Source organism: Panthera uncia, assembly GCF_023721935.1.
Source record: "Panthera uncia isolate 11264 chromosome B2 unlocalized genomic scaffold, Puncia_PCG_1.0 HiC_scaffold_24, whole genome shotgun sequence".
Lineage (NCBI taxonomy): Eukaryota > Metazoa > Chordata > Mammalia > Carnivora > Felidae > Panthera > Panthera uncia.
This window is the reverse complement of record NW_026057580.1, coordinates 113,231,361-113,251,050: the sequence shown is the minus strand read 5'-3', so window position 1 is coordinate 113,251,050 and position 19,690 is coordinate 113,231,361. Positions and strand designations below refer to the sequence as shown.

General features: G+C 40.3%; 1 protein-coding gene and 1 pseudogene across 1 annotated transcript in view; one reads left to right on the top strand and one right to left on the bottom strand.

Annotated features, from left to right (window-relative positions):
- The window catches only part of PRKN (parkin RBR E3 ubiquitin protein ligase), a 1,335,825-nt gene that overhangs the window by 418,457 nt on the left and 897,678 nt on the right, over positions 1–19,690 (top strand). The window contains exon 3 of the mRNA XM_049653164.1: positions 9,827–10,058. Coding sequence (XP_049509121.1) covers positions 9,827–10,058 — 232 coding nt within the window. The remainder of the gene's footprint in view (positions 1–9,826; positions 10,059–19,690) is intronic.
- Positions 16,201–17,071, bottom strand: LOC125938086 (proteasome maturation protein-like; annotated as a pseudogene).

Below are 19,690 nucleotides of genomic sequence, written 5' to 3'. Positions count from 1 at the left end.
GAGGTAGGGTGGTAGGTAGGTGTAATATTTAAGGATATATGGTCCCTGATTATTTTTCTTCCTTCTAGAGTCGACACACATTTCTTTTCTTTTTTCCCCCTTCCCCCCTTTTTAAGTGTTTATTTATTTATTTTTGAGAGAGAGGGAGAGAGAGAAAGAGAGAGAGAGAGAGAGAGAGAGAGAGAGAGAGAGAGAGAATCCCAAGCAGGCTCCACACTGTTAGCAAAGGCCAACATGTGGCTTAATCTCATGAACCAGGAGATCATGACCTCAGCCTAAATCACGAGTTGGATGCTCAATGACTGAGCACCCCCCCCAGGTGCCCCAAACACGCATTTCTTCTCTTAAAGCTCGGTGTTAGGTGTGTGACTTCATGGCTTTTTCTTTCATGGCTTTCTCCTAAGAGGGATTTGTTTTCATTTTTGTTTGTTAGTTTGTTTTTGGAGGGAGAGAGATCTATTTTCAAATAATCAAAGGTTCAAATTATCACTCTGGGTTTCTACAGATTCGAAATAAGCATTTTCTGTGTCATCTAATAGATTCTTTTAAAGACATGAATAAAATAAACTTATTCTCATGATGAGCACTGACTAATGCATAAAGTAATTGAATCACTACATTGTACATCTGAAACTAAATAATGCTGTATGTTAGTTACACTGGAACACAAAACAAAACAAAAGAAAACTTATTCTGTTCCAGATTGGCTACTACCTTACTGCAACCTTGAGCCAATCAATTTATTTTTCTGTGCTTAGTTGGTGCATTCCTAGTAACTGACATTGGGCTGTAGGCCACGCAAAAGGCACACCTATTTCTTTTTGGTTCTGAATGAGTCTGGCCCTCGTGTTCACACAAAAGAAATCATGGATTAGAAACACAACACAGGTGAGATATACTGAGCATCTAGGGCCTAGAGGTAGAAAGTAGTTTAGTGCAAATAAAACATTCCTACAGCTTTTCCCCACCACTATTCTCAATATTCTTTATCTGAAATTTTTATGTATTTCCTTTAAGAAGTCCTGATATTTCACAGAGTCTGGGAAACACTTACAGTTCTGAAATGAATCATGTTTACAAGCATAGAAGTTAGCAGAAACGGTCTGAACAGCCCTAAACAATCTCTATAGCTAGGCTTTTGGAATAAATTTTGCTGGATTGTGCCCCCCAAAGTAAAAATTTCCATACTCTTCTCTATGTAAGAGTAAGTTAGACAAAAGCTATCTCTCTCTTTTTTTTTTTTTTTTGAGATATTTTTAATTTTTGAGAGAGAGAGAGCACAAACTGATGAGGGGCAGAGTCAGGCTTTGTGCTGACAGCAGAGAGCCCTATGTGGGGCTCAAACTCATGAACTGTGAGATCATGATCTGAGCTGACGTGGGACACTCAACTGACTGAGCCACCCAGGTGCCCCAAGACAAAAAATATCTTAACAATAAAAGTGATGAAAAAGAGAGAAAGAAAGAAAGAAAGAAAGAAAGAAAGAAAGAAAGAAAGGCAGCATAGGGCAGATGAGTAAAGTGGGGAGGGGGTGGGGCAGAGAGGAAGACAGGGGAGATGAGGGGAGAACATCCAAAGACCATCAGATTCTTTTAGAAAGTAGAAATATGTGAGGGATGAAGAGAGGGAAACCAGAAACAAATTGCAGAATAAAATGGCCAACATTTTTTTAGGGCCTGGCAATGGATAAATGCCAAAAAAGGATTTAAAGATGTTTTTGTCCTTATCAGGTTATTTTGTTTTTCTTGAAGTGGCCTCATTGCTGCAAAATATCTTCTCTCCACATTGTAAACAAAATCTCTTTGGCAGCAATAAGTTTTCCACTGAATTTTGGGAAGAGAGAAAACGCAGTGAGAGAGAGGTATCATAGGAAATGGGTTCAGGACAGTTTGCATGCTTTGTACTTTTTCCTAGGGTTGTATCAACTAGGAAAACATTTCTATAGGAAGGAGATATGAAACAAAATGGACTATTGTTCAGGATTCATCTGATCGCCATACATGCCTGAGGAGAGTGTGTTAACTCTGTGCCCCACCCTCTCCATGAATGCGATAAAGCATATGCATGAGTTGTAAAAACTAATGTAACTCTGTTGGAAAACTCCATGTATATGTATTTTGACTGTTTATAATATTTATCATAACTAGTAATAGAACATTTAAAGAAACGACACTTGGAAATGCTTTTTGTAAAGCTTACAATATAAAACGTAATTTAATTTGGTTTAATGGGTGTAGGACCAGGTGACCTGTGTATCTAGGGAAGGGCATGCATGGACCCAGGGAACCCCAGGCCTCACCTGTGCATACAGGACTCACATCCACCTGCAGTAAATCATTTACCACACAGCTCCCTGGTAGCGAAGGCCATCAATTCCCATTTGTCCCCTTCCTCTCCTGTTGGATCCTAATGAGCAGCAAAATGGTCCCGGGCCCTGGGTGGGAGGGACGTGGGGAGCATGGCTCCGACCCTCACTGGCTAATTAGCATGGGGCTAATTGACCTTTCACCTCAATTGTGTTCCTCAGCCTTCAGCAACAAGAGAAGGGGCCTTTCATTATCTCTATGTGGCATAATATCTTTGATTCTGATGAAAACCAGTCATAAGAAATGTGAGATAAATTCAAAGCATAAATCACAAAATATCCATCTTCTACAAATCTCTCTAAAAAAATGAAAGCTCAGGTTGAAGGAACAGTTTTTATTCTCGTCCAATTAATATAAATTGGCATTTAGTGTTCACTGAAGGGGACTGAGGGAACTGGAGTTCAAGAGAAGCAAACCTGTGGGAACGATTCCTTTCTGGTTATTCTGACTCTCCTCTGAACATCTCTGGGCTCGCACTGCTTCATCCATGTTGTTGCCTTGTTAGCTGTGACCATGGTTGACAAAATATTTCTCAACCATTACATCTAAAAATATCTTTAACTTCCTAAATAATTGCCGTTTTGTCTTTCTCTGACACAGAAAATACTTTTATTAAAAACTTGTACAGAAACATGTTTGTGAAAAGTTATTATCAGAAGACGCAACTAAAAAGCATTCTGAATTTTTAACGGCAAAAGAAAGGGAAATCTGAATTGTTTAAAAAAGTGTTTCTTTTTTATTGAGATAATTTATGTCAGATCATCTAAGAAGGACCTTTTTCGTGTCAAAACAATTTTTAAAATGAAAATATGATAACAACATTGACTATTAAATTAGGAAATCTTTTATCTGATAATTCTTGGCTGACCATATTATTGCTTTTCTGAAGGAAAAAAAATGTGTGTGGTTAAAAATGCAGATGAAAATCAGAGATTTTTCAGCCTTTAAAATGTAAAGTTGGTACACAATAGGACAGCCTTCCTGTTGAAATCATTTAGGCATTTTTGTAGGATGAAAATAGAGCTTAGAAGACTAGAGAGAAGCTAACATGACTAATTGGTAGAGTATGCCCATGAGTGTGGATTGGTCAGTATGCCGACCGGTGTGGATTGGTCAGTATGCCGACCAGTGTGGATTGGTCAGTATGCCCATGAGCGTGGATTGGTCAGTATGCCCATGAGTGTGGATTGGTCAGTGTGCTCACCAGTGTGGATTGGTCAGTATGCCGACTAGTGTGGATTGGTCAGTATGCCCATGAGTGTGGAGTGGTTAGTATGCCGACCAGTGTGGATTGGTCAGTGTGCCCATGAGCGTGGATTGGTCAGTATGCCCATGAGTGTGGATTGGTCAGTATGCCCATGAGTGTGGATTGGTCAGTATGCCCACGAGCGTGGATTGGTCAGTATGCCCATGAGCGTGGATTGGTCAGTATGCCGACCAGTGTGGATTGGTCAGTGTGCCCATGAGCGTGGATTGGTCAGTATGCCCACGAGCGTGGATTGGTCAGTATGCCCACGAGCGTGGATTGGTCAGTATGCCCACGAGTGGGGATTGGTCAGTATGCCCACGAGTGTGGATTGGTCAGTATGCCGACTAGTGGGGATTGGTCAGTATGCCCACGAGTGGGGATTGGTCAGTATGCCCACGAGTGTGGATTGGTCAGTATGCCCGTACAAATAAACCTGCAGGACGTTGTGTCCAACATGCCTGCCCATTTCCTGACTTCAGAGAGGTGGAGAAGCAGAATATTTGAATAGTTCAAGCAGACTATTTGCAAAAGCACTGGGTTTACAGCCAGAAAACATGGCCTACAGAGCTGGCTCCTTCATTTCCCAATTATGTGTCTAATTTGGGTGAGTCACTCAAGCCATGCGTAAGTTTCCTCACCTCCGAAGTGGCTGCCACACTTGACGCGTGCTTCACAAGGTCACCGAGTCATTCAACAAACCCAGGTGGGGCTGGTCTCTGTAGTAGCCAGCTCAGCATTAGAGAGATGCAGTGTCTTTTCTTGAGGCCGGCACTGCTTGGTGACGGAGAGAAACACATAGGAAAGTAGGTGCAATACAGAGTGGTCAGTGCTGTCTTCTCGGGGGCTTGGGACCCCAAGGAGCGCCGAGTTGCCTGCTGCTACTGGCCTTCTGGGGCATAGACTAACTGTTGCCAGGTGACCTTCACTCCAGTTCTTTACCCGCTTTGACGGACTCCTGTGTAACTGGCACTGGTCCTTTCATCATTACCTTGTTAATCTTGTTTGTTTTTAATCAGATCCGCCCATACTCTCTTTTGCTTCCTCCTTTGACTCAGTTCCAGTGGGGCTGTCTTCTAAGGCTTCTGGGTGTCTGGCTTTCCTCCCAATCATTCCTTTGTATCTGAGGCTTGTCCATACAGCTTCCAAACCCTTTCTTCACGGTGGCCCCTGTGCTCTCGTCCTGCTCTGTCTGCCCCATACACCACCCGCTTCTCAGCAGCCACACTGGAGTTTAGGGGAGCCAGAGAAGGATAAGGGGGAATCCTCAGCCCGGGTTTCTACCTTGGCTTCACACTTAGGAGCTGGGTGACATTGAACCTGTTGTGAAGGCTCCCTTTCATCTTCTGTCAGGTATGATCGAATCGAACAGCCAGTAAAATAAAGAGCTTTATTTGTGCGGCCATACATCTGGATTTCCCAAAACATACTTGGGGATGGTAACAGCACCTCCCTCCGAGGACTCTGGGAACACTAAACAACTTACTGCATCAAAAACCTTGCAATGCAGTCTGGAGGCCATTTAGACCTCAAAGATATCGTGCACTTACTTATTTTACTTTAATTAATATAATCGTTATTGCTATAGCAGATGAAAGCACTTTGTTAATAGTGTGACATTTTTGACTTTTTGAAGCGCATAATTATTTATTTTAGAGATTGTCTGTCTAACCCTTCTCTGAGTGTTTGGGAAACATTCCAATAACGTTTCATTCCCCAGGAATTTTCTGGTTCGAATATACTTGTCTTTACATGGTCTCAAAGGTTAAGACTATTTTGAAAATCATTAGCGGGTTTTTCAAGTTTTGCTTACTTCCAGTGTTCTAAGGGGATCACCAGACTTCCAAATATTTGAATCCTAACTGCATGTCAGCAAAGCGACTCCTTTTTGGAAAAGGAAAAATACACCAACTCCTTGGATATTGTTGAATAACGGCCAACTGGGCGAGAGTTGGTCATTGGTTGCCAAACAATTCCCACAGATGTTTTATTAATACTGGGGTATCTCCAAATCAGAGGTCATGTAGAGAATGTCCAAGATATAGATGTCTCAGTCCCCGGTGGGACCACATCTCCACTTGACAGCATAATAGCAAGCCCAGCTGAACAAATTAACTACTTTGTTCATCAACACTAAACAACCTATGTCGCCTTTCTTGTTGAATTAATAAGTTATAACAAAACACAAATGAAATGTGTTTCCTGTTTGTGAGGCGATATTCTATTTATTGAGAAAACAGAGATGAGGTAGACATTGTTTTTGTCCTGAAGAAATTTAAAGCCATGCTGGAGAACTCTGCTGTCTTCCCACTGAAAATCTCGACCTCCTAAAGCTGAGGAATTTTTTGTATACTGCGAGAACTAGATGTTATTTTGGGCTTTAGAGTGGCTAGATCACTAAACTTTATCCCTCGAGTGTGTTATTAATGAGGTTTTGAACTGAACCAGCGTGATGGTGCAGTTACACCATCTGGCAAAGGGACTGCTTTCTGAGATCCACACTGCTTTTTATAACAAGTCAAAGAATTAAGCAATTATTGGTTTCAGAACCAAGGATGGAGACTGAGGGAAATACGTTCTATACATATCACTGTAACTACTGAAATCTGTTCGGGGTCTTCCTATCCCCTTTCCAGCTCTACCCTGAGCATTTGAAAAATCTGGATTTGAAAGGAAAATCTCAGTATTTGGATTTCTTCCGTATTTGTCAAATTTTAGCAGACTCTGAGAATTTACTGAGGTTCTTCATATGTTTTATGGCATCTGAGCATATAGTGAGATGTATATATATATGCATATATATACATATACATATATATGCATATACATAGTGATATATATACATATATGTGCACACACACACACACACACACAGTTCACAGGAAGCTGGAATGCTGCCAGAGCGATGGTCACATCTATAGCATCTGCTTATTCTATCTTCTGTGCCCATTTTCCAAGTTGGACTGTGTGAGTGGCACAGCCTAATAGGATTTGGAGGCTTTATGGATGTACAAGATAAGGGACAAATCCTGTTTAGTTTTCAAAATTCCTAAATGGTGATACGATACTAACAACTCTGTATTGACTCATTGCTGTGCATTGGGTCTGTTCTCCTTCTGTTTCCTCAAATCTTCAGAGTAGTCTTCAAAGTTGGTGATATTATTGCCAACAACAGATGTAGAAACTAGTGCTTAGGGAGGAAAAGCAATTTGCCAAAAATTATACAGCTAATAAATTGCATCTATTTGGCTTTAAATTACACGTTCTTTCTTCCATAGCCTTCTGGTTCCCCAGGGAGCACTTTAGGTATTGAGCTTATGACTATTTATATTTGTTCTTTCATTCTTGTTTCCTAGCCCGTCCCTCACCTTTTCCATTCACAGACATACTTTCTAAATCTGCTAGGTTCAAAGTGCTGTGTGAAGCATTCTGGTAAGTAAAACTATAAACATGACCCAGTTGCTGTTCTCAAGAATTTCTAAATTTAGTCTGAAGATCACAGACACAAGCGCGCGCATGCGCACATACACACACACACACACACACACACACACACACACACAAATACTGCCCAAGCTGTGACCACTGCTATAAGAAGAGCATGGCAGGCAAATTTCTGGCATTGAGATGAGGAAGAAAGGCATTACTTTTATCTGAGAGGATCACATAAGTCCTGAACTTAGAGGAATTCTATCCGACTGAATTCTTGAGCCTCCTTGAAAAGAACACACTAGAGATAAAAGCCTCAGAGGATGTTGGCATACTGATTCTCCGCTGTTTCTCCTTGTGGCAAAGCTCCTGCCCCACATGCCCACTCAAGTGTACTCCAGCTCTTGATGTTGGTTTATTTGAAATAACCCAGGCTAAAGGCCATGTACAGTTCCTAGAGTTCTAGCTGAACACGGCGGCCATGATGAATAGTGATAGAATGTCTGTTAGTCCAATTAGAATGGAAAATAGATACTGTCAGCTATTACTGCCTGATGAACAACCACAAAATCTCAGTGCCGTGCATTGATAAACATCTCCTTCAGGTCAGCTGGGGGCCTGCAGGGCCAGCCTGCATCCAGCTGGAAGGCTGTGCCCAAGCTGTGGGTACTGCTGCACTTGGGTGGAAACTACCCAAGGGTGCTCTATTGCTGGCCCCAGCAGTGGTGCAGATACATTTCAAGGCCCTGGTTCAGTCATGTTGGGCAAAGCCAATCATGCTACTGAGCCCAAATCAAGGACAGGAGGAGAGATCAGAGTGAATAGCTCTGATGAGAAACCTAATCTATCATGTATACAGTGAAGGAGAGGGAAAGGAGATAAAATCATAAGGCAGGTGGTCTAGAGAGGAGAAAAGTCTAAACGCACCTGAAGATGGTAATGAGCTGTCAGATTCTTTTTAACAGTTGCTGGTGAGACATCTTAAAAGATTATGTAGCATACCCCAGAAACTTGCACATAATGGATTACAGGGAGAGATGGGAGGTCAGGGAGCAATTGCAGAGCTCCTATGATGATGAAGGGCTAAAATGGGGAGATGACAATTAGGAAGTAAGGGAGCGGAAGATGTGAAGGGTATTTCTAAGTCCTTGCTGGATGTAAGGGAAGGGTGGAGGAGCTCAAGGTGGTGATTCTACCGAAGCCATTAGAAGACACAGGAGGATAATCAGAGCTGAAGGGGGGCAGGGAGGGCTTGACGCTAGATACCACGGGGGAGGGCGGTGCTTTGACAGAAATGGAGTAGTTACGTGGGGGCAGGCCAAGGGGGCAGAGATTGATGACCCAGTGACCACTGCTGAGTAGGAGCAGTCCTGACACACATTGCTGTGAGGACAGATGGCAGGGAGAGTGAGTGTGTCCCCATGGCAGTGGTTCAGAACCCAGGATGGGGAAGAGGTAGGAATGGGATTCAGGACCCGGGGTGGTCACCTGGTGACCTTCTGAGTCCACAACTGTGTGGCTGCAGGAAATGCTGACACATGGTGGGTGTCACTCTTAAACGTTTGCTGGTGCAATGGTGGAACACTGGAGGGGGCAGGGGGCCAGTTCTGATTGTTATTAGTATCACTGTATTTGCATGGGTGTCCTTTGAACATCGATTGCTATGATGAGAGAGTGACAGTGGGTAGTTTGTAGATAGTGAAATTTGGGGGTCTTCTCTGCAGACAGATGAGTGACTTTCTATCCAGTAGCTATTCTATTTTTTTTTAAGTTTATTTATTTATTTTGAGAGAGAGAGAGAGAGCGAGTGCACAGGGTAGGGACATACAGAGAGGGAGACAGAGAATCCCAAACAGGCTCTGCACTGTCAATGCAGAGCCAGATGCAGGGTTTAAACTCAGGAACCATGAGATCATGACCTGAGCCGAAATAAAAAATCAGACCCTTAACCCACTGAGCCACCCAGGTGCCCCCTCCATTAGGTATTCTGAGACCTGGCTTTGATCTCAGGTAGTCTAGTTTTTGTCCTAGTAAATTAGTTGACTTCTAACTTTAATTCTACTAAATTTTCAAGTCTCCTGTTCATACACATCAATATATTGACGCAGAACATTTTTGCAAATGGTCACTGATGGTAATTGTGAAATTGGCAGGAACAGTGGATGACTGCTGGGGTGGCCTGGGTCTGCCGTTCCCCTGCTTCCCCATCGCCGTGCTTATGTGTTTGCCGGTGACATGGGGGTGCGTGTGGAGTCTACCATAAACACAGTAATTTTAAATTGTAGAGAAAGATGCCCTGTAATTGACAATAACCAACTCTCTGAGCTTTTGTGAATGGAGACAAATGCAAGTATTTATATCTGATAGTTGGGAGGACACATCACTTCTGAAATAAGCCAGTTTTAAAAGAATACTGCTTTTCACTGTGCTGCTGTATGCAGTGCGGTTCCTTTTTGTCCTGCTACATTTCATATCGCTTTGGATATTACCCTAGTTTTCTATCGCCCTGTTCCCTTTATCCCCACATTTCGGTTTGTGGCCCCAGTACAGTGTTGTGTGTGTAACACACACACGCGTGAGTTCTGTCGCTCTGATGACAGGAGAAGTGTATCTAACGTGATCAGTCACACATGGCTGTTTTCTTAAGTTCCGTCATTTCGTGCAGCCTTGGACCTAAACAGATTTTAGAGTCTTTCGCGTACTCTGGGACGGAGGACAAGGTGAACCTTACTTGGCATTTTAAAGCTTGCATGTTCTGGTCTGTTTCTGCCTTGCTCCCACATAGAGCTGTGACCTGGACCAGCAGAGCATCGTTCATGTTGTGCTGAGACCCTGGAGAAAAGGCCCAGAAAGGGAAGGAGGCGACGGCCCACAAAACGCCCTGGAGGGCTCGAGGAGAGAGCCCGAGAGCTTGACCCGTGTGGACCTCAGCAGCTCGGTCCTCCCTGCGCACTCGGTGGGTCTGGCTGTGATCCTGAATAATGACCGTGAGGAGACCCTGCCAGCTGGAAGGCCAGGTAATTGTACAGACTCAGTCTGTGGCTAGTAGAGCACTTTGTGTAGCAGGTCTCCACAGAGAAGGGCCTCAACATGTGCATAGTTGGTTCATGGTAAGTTCTAGATTACTGGAGGGAGACATCGCTGGGAGGACGGTACTTGGCCATAAAATTTGAGATGAATACATTTAATAAATGCAATAAAACAGGGTTTTCAGGTTGAGAATGAAGATGAGGGATGGAGGAGACGTCAGGACCATGATAATAGCATTTTACTTTGTTTTTATTTATTTTGAGAAAGTAGGAGTGGGGTGGAAATGTGATGTATTGTGCTTGGGTCAGAATATGTGATGAAGGTCCTTCTCAACGTTTGCCTCCCTTTTCTATTTCTTATTTTCCTAAAATACATTTTGGTTTATTATGTTTCTGATGATGTAGAGAAATTTTAAAAAGCAGAAAGAGAAGTATAGAGGCAATTCTAGTCATTTGCAGGTGCCAAGGCAACCCATTACAAGGTCAATAACACCCTTTGTGTGAAAGGGTGTTCCTTCTGTCTACGTAGCAACCCATTTCAAAAGGGCTTTTATTTAGCAAGGATGGCAATTCCTTTGTTATTTTGACAATATTAACGTGTCTCCCTTAGTCCTCTGTTTTCCAATCTAAATAGTCAAAGGTATATCGGGATTATTTTTGACTATGTGTGACAGGAAACACAAAACGATAACTGATTTTATAAGGTATATGTGCATTTCTCTCTCACGTACAATGAGTGAGGACATAGGCAGTTCGAGGCCGTTGCGGATTTCACAGTGTCAGAGAGTTCAGGAACTAGCAAGGTGGAGGCCTAAAATAATATGAAATGTCTCCTGCTAATTTCACTAAGTAAAATTTAACAAAGTTTAAAAAATCATAGATGAGATTATAAAAAGAAAACATTTCCGAGGACAAGTGAAAAAGTAGACATAGCAGTTATCTTTGTATAGAGGAATGGAGAAACCCAGAATTTAGGTGCATGAGCTGATACCCTGGTGGCCTTCAGGAGGTTGTTCAGGGGAGGAAGGCTGTCCTTTACATACACTGAGCACTTAGCAGAATGAAAAAATATATATATGTGGAGGAAACTGAGATACATCTAAACCTTTGCAGTTCCTGTGTGATCCAGAATGGGAAGTTAATATAAGTATCAGACTCAGATTTATGGTGTGCGTGATGTTTCAAGCAGAGCACACATAAAAGCATTCCGGAGAAGGGCATATGGCATCCATGTCCGAGGGAAACACGCCCTGTTAAAGGGAGACACATCATCAAACATTACAAGTCAAACAGTGGAATAATCTGTCTTGACTGGAAGTAAGCATATACTGTATGGTATATATGATTGGTTTCCCCTAAAACTTGAGAAAATAAAACAACAATTTGAAACAGAACACAAAACACATACATGTTATGTTAATTAAAGCATACAAAAAATAGAAACCTAAATCAGAAAACAAACATGATAGAAAAATATAGCTATTAAATAAAACATAATTTTAGCTACTGGAATTAAACAAAAATCCTCAGTGGATGGGTTAAAACAGCAAGTTAGTCAATGCCAAAGAGAGAATTTGTGAACTGCAAGATAGATATGAGGGAATTTTCCATAATGTGGTATAGATTAAAAGGTAAAACAATGCTTTTCAGAGACTAGGGGTTTAGAACGAGATGGCTAAACATATTTCTGATAGAAATTTCATTATAGGAGAATACAGAATGGAAGAGAGACAGTTTAATAAGAGAATGACTGAGAATCCTGATTCAAGAGTACACGGTCCCAGGCATGATAAAACAAAACAAAGCAAAAACAAACAAACAGACAAAAAAAGCCTCCACTCAGTTGGTCTTAATCAAGATAAACAAAAATAAATTCACTTTACAAAGAAAGTAAAAGACTAGGGGCACCTGGTGGCTCAGTCGGTTAAGCATCTGACTGGCTCAGGTAATGATCTCACATCCATAGGTTCGTGCCCTGCGTTGGGCTCTGTGCTGACAGCTCAGAGCCTGGAGCCTGCTTCAGATTCTGTGTCTCTCTGTCTGACCCTCTCCTGCTCACACTCTGTCTCTGTCTCTCTCTCAAAAATAAATAAACATTTAAAAAAATTTAAAGTAAATATAGTAAAAGAGCAAGGAAAAAGAGATCTTAAAATCAAATGAAGAAAATAGATTACTTGCAATGCAGTAATAATTTGAATCGATCCTGGCAGAAATAATGGAAGAAAAATGACAGTGGAGTCATATCAAATGACTGAGGAGGATATACTTGTTAACTTAGAATTCTAAACCTAAAATACCTTACAAAATTATTGCTTAAAAGTGAGAAGCAAATAAAGACGCTTTCAGACAAACACTGAGAGTATTTGTACTCAGTCTGAAAGAATGTTATTCACAACAAGGAGGGGTGGTTTGAACCCAGGGTGACCAAAAGAGATATAAGATACGATGCTCAGAAAATACAAGGGTAAATATGGATCAGTCTAAATAAACATTGATATAAAAAATAATATTGATTAGTTTGATGGGTACAAAAACAGGAGGAACCGAAGTAGTAGATAAAATGACATTTAGGAGAAAACAGTGATCAATTAACATGGAAATACATTCAAGACCTCATTAATGATCAGAGAAATTAATATTCCAACAATATTGTATTGCTGCAGCCTACCTGATGGGCCAATATTTAAAAGTTTGACGATACCAAGTATTGGTTAGGATTTAGGGCAGAAAGTGCTTTGGTACATGATGATAAGGATGTTAATTGATTCAGCCATCATAGAGAGCAATGCACAGCTTCACAGTCATTAATGGATTTCCAGATATGCATTTTCTAGAACTCAGAGTAGTGAGGAGACACCCATGTAGATGACCATCATGGGACCCCTGAAGTTTGTGAATAAAGAGAAATGACATAGCTGGGGCATCCGGTTGGCTCAGTCGGTGAAACGTCCGACTCTTGGTTCTGGCTCAGGTCGTTATCTGAGTGCAGAGCCTGCTTGGGATTCTTCCCTCTCTCTCTCTGCCCCTCCCCTGCTCATGCATGAGCCACAGGTGTATGCTCTCTCTTTCTCAAAAAAAAAAAAAAAAAAAAAATTTAAAAATTAAAAAAAAAAAAGAAATGACATAGCTGTCTTTAAATAGGAGGATGGATAAATAATTAATGCTGTATTCTTATAATGGGTTGTAAATTGCAAATAATGTTCAGTAAGATACAGTTGATGCAAAATTTCAAAACATAAGGTCCAAAACATTTACATCTATTGTTTAGTAGGGTAACCAAATAATGTACTTTGCCCAAGCAGGATATATTTGAGAGTTAAAATATACATTAAATATAATTAAACTATATATTTATATACCTTTGAAATATTTATTTATGGGTCAACAAATTGGATTCATTATGTTAGCAAAAAAATGAACTGGTTATTTAGTATGATGTTCAAAAATAATTTTTTTCAAAAATTAAAAAGATCGTGTTCTTTAGAGCAAGATCAAACCTTTATATTTATCATCTGAACATTAATAATATTAGTAGAATAATTATCCTTTGTACTTATTCACACATTTCGATCAGTTTAATGTATCTGACTATACCATCTCATCAGTGGTATGTACCTAAAGACTAAAGCAAATCTTATGGTTTCTTCTTATTATAAAATTGCTTTTAGTCTTCTTAAGTTTTATTTAATGATGAATAAACTTGGCATTATTGTCACCTTCAATTTATGTCTTTCTAGACCATAATCCTTTTAGCTAAGAAAATATTCTTTTACCATAGGGATTTAGATACCAGTAGGCTCTCAGAAAATTCTACAAAATGTTTAACATCCACTTCATATTTTTAATTGAAATGTGTAATTCTTTCAACCCAAATAAGAGATTAAATAAGCTTTTATTAATGTATGCAATATTGAAAACGCCAACACCACCATAGTTGGAGCCTTCCGATTATTGTATGCTCCATGACGAGACTGTTTAGTTAGACTTCCCACATCAACCTCCATCGGTTACATCTGACTTCTCTCTGATCCTCTTGTTCTCATTAGCCCACTGACTGGTGGCCTGTTACCTGTGTGCATTTTGCAGGGCTGGGGACTGGCCAATGTACCACTTGTGGATGCACCAGGTAAATGGCAGGGGTGGCATCCTTATGGGATTCTCCCCTCCCCCTGCCCCGGCCCCAGACCAGGAATGAGCTCTGCTGGAACCCTGCATGCTGTGCGTGAGGGGCACGTGCTAGTTTTGTAGAATCTGGAAAGGATAGGGAAAGGAGAGATGGGTTGTCCCAGGTCAACTTTAAGACTTAACTCTGTGTTAAAATTGAACTACAAAAATTCATCCCTTCATCTTCAGACCTGGGAAGATTCATCTCCTTTTCAGAAGTCTTATACCTTCTACTGCTTTCAATTATATACAGGTTCTCAGCATATACTCCTTCTCATTGAAGACGGGACGTCCATCTAGTTCATTATAGTTTCCCCGAACATCTCCTGGAAGACTGATGACAAATGTTTACTAAATTATTTAAAGTTGTCAATGTAGTAAGGCATACATCATAATTTCTGTATATTTAACTTTTAGAATTAATGCTTTATTTAATTATTTGACAACACTTTTTAAAATACCTTGGTAATTTCAGTATTCATATGAATTTAGTCTCTTGATTGGGATTCTTTGGAACAACTGTGGGCAAACCATGCACTTACATGATTATTTTTCTTTGCTAAAAAAGACAGTGTAGAGTTTCTAGAATAATGATTCACTCCAGTGTGCAGAAGAGTCACCTGTGGATGCTCATTCCCTGCTATTCTAGAACTAATTCTAATTCAGGTGGGTGGGAGAAAGGCCCAGAAACCTGGGCTGACCACACTTGGAGAAACTATGCCTGATAGCAGAGGTTTTCCAACTTTACAACTGTGGGTCCTGCCTAGTGGCCTCAACTAGGTGGGAGGAAGGAGGCAGGTCGGGGGAAGACAGTGGACAAACCAAGCCAACCCATGGCAGCCAAGCACAGTCTCTTATTTATCAGTTTCACATATAACCCATCTATAGCATGTTTCATTTTGGGAAAAGAAAATCCCTTGTTACAACGTGTTTGAAAAACTCTGCCTCAAAGAAAGAAATTTAAGAGAAATAAACCAACTTTGTTCTTGTTTCTAGGGTGTTCAAATCAGAGAAGGAAGAATTTAGGTGCTGGCTGAACTCAGGAGGGTTTTAAAGGGTGACTAGCTGGGCGGTAGCCACACAAGTAGCTGAAACAAATCTGAACTTCTGGAAACCCTGGAAGGTGTTTTTTAGGTATTTAAAGATGGCAAAAGATAATGGATTAATATGAGAGACAATGTCATGTTCTACATTAATAACCAAAGCAATCATATGATCTGTACTTAGAATCTAGGACATGTTATATTGTGGTTTATAAGTGGGACTCAAGGAACTCAAATGGATCATCCAAGTGTCCCTTAGAGGAGTGGTTCTCAAGACATAGCACTCAGCAGAGTCCCGTGAGGGCTGCGCCAGCCCAGTCAGTGTGGCGTCAAGGCTGAGAATCTGCATTTCTCTGCACTCCGGTTCCTGCTCAAAGTGTGGCTCCAGAAGCCATGCTTTGAGTAGCAATATCCTTTTTTTTTTTTTTAATTAACATATCCTGGTTGCTTTCCTTAAATTTTCACTTTAAAGACAACACCAAAATCAAAACCTTTGAACGTATACTTTCAACCTCAAAGAATCAAAGAACAGCTATAATTCTAAAATAGCACCAATATAGCCAATATTATTCTTGTGAATATTAATGAGCTATATTGAAACAAGGTAAAATGTAAACACTTTGCTTTGTACTTAATTTGAAGTGTTGCCCCTAAAATCAGTTACAGAAGTTTATTCTGAAAGACATGACTATGAAGGTTGCAGACTCAAATGCTGATAATGGTTTCAAAACTAAATTTATAGAATACCCAGAGAATAGGTTGCATTGTAGACGTGTACACAGTTTTAAAATACTCATTAGCAACAGTCTTTTAGAGACATATACTGTTTTCATATAAATTGGGAGTTTTTTTTTTTTTTTAATTTTGTAAAATGTTTATTTATTTTGAGAGACAGAGAGAGACAGAACATGAGCAGGGGAGGGGCAGTGAGAGAGGGAGAGACAGAATCCGAAGCAGGCCCCAGGCTCCAAGCTGTCATCACAGAGCCCAATGGGGGGCTCGAACTCACGAACTGTGAGATCATGACCTGAGCCGAAGTTGGCCGCTTAACTGACTGAGCCACCCAGGCACCAAATTGGGCGTTTTAAAACCATCTCCCTTTAGTGCTTTCAATTGTCACATGGCAATAGACCAAAGACCCAAATAATTTCAAATGATCGCAGACACTATTTTGGCAAGAATTCTCATGTGTCAGTACTTTTAATGTGGTGTACATCAAATTATAGTAAAAAGAGGACTGTAAACAAGATGCAGCCCCTCTATTTTCATGAACATCATCACAACAGATTACAGCAAACCCAGTTTATATTCCACCATCAAGGGTGGTTCTCCCATTAGTTCACTTTGTGACGGGTCATTAGGAATATCCTCAAATCCAAGAGTCTCATCATGACCCCTCAAAATACCCCGTGAAAGGTTTGAGCTTGGAGGAAATGGAAGACGCTGAACCTGATGCACTGCCTTGAATCCCACTTGTAATTTGAGGGGAGCAAACAGACCCTGGATTTTTCTCAGTGTGGAAAAATTCATTTTATCTTGGTTGAGCTGGAGTTTTTTTGTCTGATAATTCAAGAGGATGACTAGGCAAAAGTTCATTTTTCACACAAGGAAGACCTTTTTGAAGAAGAGAATGGCTTTCAAAAGGTCCACTTGCTGAAAGTTCAGCAACTGGAATGCTGTCCTTTAGCTGAGATCAAAGTCCTCTGGCATTCATGTTCAATTTGCTCAGTGAACAGCCTCTCAGCCCCGTTACCCTCAGCCGGCCCCACTGCTCACTTCTGTTTCCTGAGTAACAATACGCTAAATAAGAAATTATATTGCTTCAAATATTGTGAATGTATAGAATACATTAATTTGTAAACATTTGATTAAGAACATTGAGTAAGCTACTTCTGAGCTCCAAGGTACCCATGCATGAACTAAGTTCTCATGTAACATCTTTTTTTCCTTAATGAGGAGCCATTCATCACCTCCTGACAATCAGATAATATGAAGCTGTTGGGCCTAGAGAAAAAATTACAATATTCTCTAATATTTGTCATTAATTTACAGTTAATTGACTACATAGCAAAAAGTCAGTGAATCTCCACCTTGTGCCAGGCATACTTCTAGGTGGAAGGATGTAGTAGGAAATAGAATCAGAAGAAATGCCTACCTGGTTGGATCTCATTCTACTTGGGGAGCAGGTAATACACAAAGAAACAAATAACTAGTAGTTATATGTCCTCTGGAGAAAAATTTACCAGAGTAAAGGGAGTAGAGAGTGTTAGAAAGGGTGCTCTCTTGTATAAGGTACTAAGAAGGCCTTTCTGATGAAGTGACATTTCAGGAGAGCATCCACAGAGGGATCTCAGGCAGAAGGAGAGCCAGGTATGGATCCAAGGCTTGGAATGCAAGGAAGCCACCAAGACAGGGGCAGAAGGAGTGTAACAAAAAGAAGAAGGGAAGTCATAAGGGGGTCAAGATGGGGGCAAGTTGCATACAGGGTGGTAGATCTTAAGTTTCACCCTGATGAGAAGGGAGCCGCTGGAAGAGTTCTGAGCCATGCAGTAGAGTGAGATCTGATTTAGGGAATTGGCTAAGTCAGCTGCCTTTTGAATTGGCTGCTTGTGAATCCTATAAATATGCTAATTCCAGTAACATCAGGAAGTAGTGGTAATAATAATGGTCAACATCTCTGAGTGCTTGCTGTGAACCTGGCACTGTACTAAGCATTTTTTCCCATGAATGTCTTGTTTAATTCTTTAGAAGCCCCACCAGGTAGGCAATATTATTATCCTCATTATAGAGAGCTAATAGCATCAGACTATTTGAAGAATGGATTCAGACAAGGCAAGATTTTACCAAGGATTGTCTTACTCCAGAGCTTGTGTTTGAAGTATCCAGTAGCCTATACTCCTCAAAATATAGATATCAGGAAGAAAGAATGAGTTTCTGCATTTGCTCTAGACATTTTGATTATAAACAGTAGACACAGTCTGACAATAAGTCATTTTGAAGAATCATGTTAAATTAATTATAGTCAAGTAATCAAAATTTTGCTATGTTTCTGAGATACTGTTCTTACTTTTTTTTCTAAATTTGGAGAGAGAATAAGAGAGCGAGGGAGAGAGAGAGAGAGAGAGAGAGGGGGAGAAAAGCATGAGTGGGGGAGGGGCAGAAGAAGAGAGGGAGAATCTCTATGTTGTCAGTGCAAAGCCCAACTCTTGGCTCGATCTCACGAACCACAAGATCATGACCTAAGCCAAAATCAAGATTGGATGCTCAACCAACTGAGCCACCGCCACGCCCTTCAAGTAGTCAAATTTTAAAACTCAATTTTTATATCACATGGTGTACCATTTTTTTCTTTTTCTTTTTTAACGTTTTTTTTTTTTTGACAAAAAGAGAGGGAGAGAGAGAAAGAATGAGAGAAGGAGGGTGGCAGAGAGAGAATCCAAAGCAGGCTTCACACTGTCAGTGTGGAGCCTGATGCAAGGATAGAACGCACAAAGCACAAGATCATGACCTGAGCCAAAATCAAGAGTCAGATGCTTAACTGACTGAGCTACCCAGGCGCACCTCCTTTTTTTCCCTTTTTAAAAATAAAACACTTGCTAATTTTATCCAATTCTTTCAAGTCTTTTTGCCTCAGCTTACTAAGAAAGCATTTCATTAGTAATGAAGAACATTTTACTATAAAATAAGCATATATCTTCTTACTAAATGAAAGATGACTTTTGAAATATAACTCAAAGACATTTTATAGAAAAAAAAATTAAAGATAGACAAATATGGGAAAAAAAAAACTTAAGTATAAATGGCCTTCACCAATCCTTTCAACATTATACTGGAAGTTCTAGCCATAAAATAAGACAAGAAAAGGAAATAAAAGGCAACCAGTTGGGAAGAAGACATAAAACTGTCTTTGTTTACAGATGACATGATTGTCTATGTAGAAAATCTGAAAGAAAGAAACAAAGAAACCAACAGACACTTCCTAGAACTAATATCAAGGTTGCAGGATACAAAATTAATATGCAAAAGTTAATTGCTTTCCTACAGACCAGCAATGAACAAGTGGAATTAAAATGCAGTAACATTTACATTAGCATCCCTCAAAATGAAACACTTAGATATAAACCTAACAAAATATGTACAGCATCTATAATTAGGAAAATCACACAGCTCTTTTGAAGGAAATCAGAGAACTAAAAAATACAGAGACATTTCATGGTCAAGGAAAAGAAGATTCAGTATTGCCAAGATGTTAGCTTCCCAACTTGATCTTCACAAGTCCAATCAAAATGCCAGCAAGTTATTTTGTGGATATTGATTAACCGATCCTAAAGTTATATGGAGAGGCCAGAATAGCCAACACAATATTGAAGAAGAACAGACAGAGGATTGAGGCTGCTCCTTGTTATGACATGC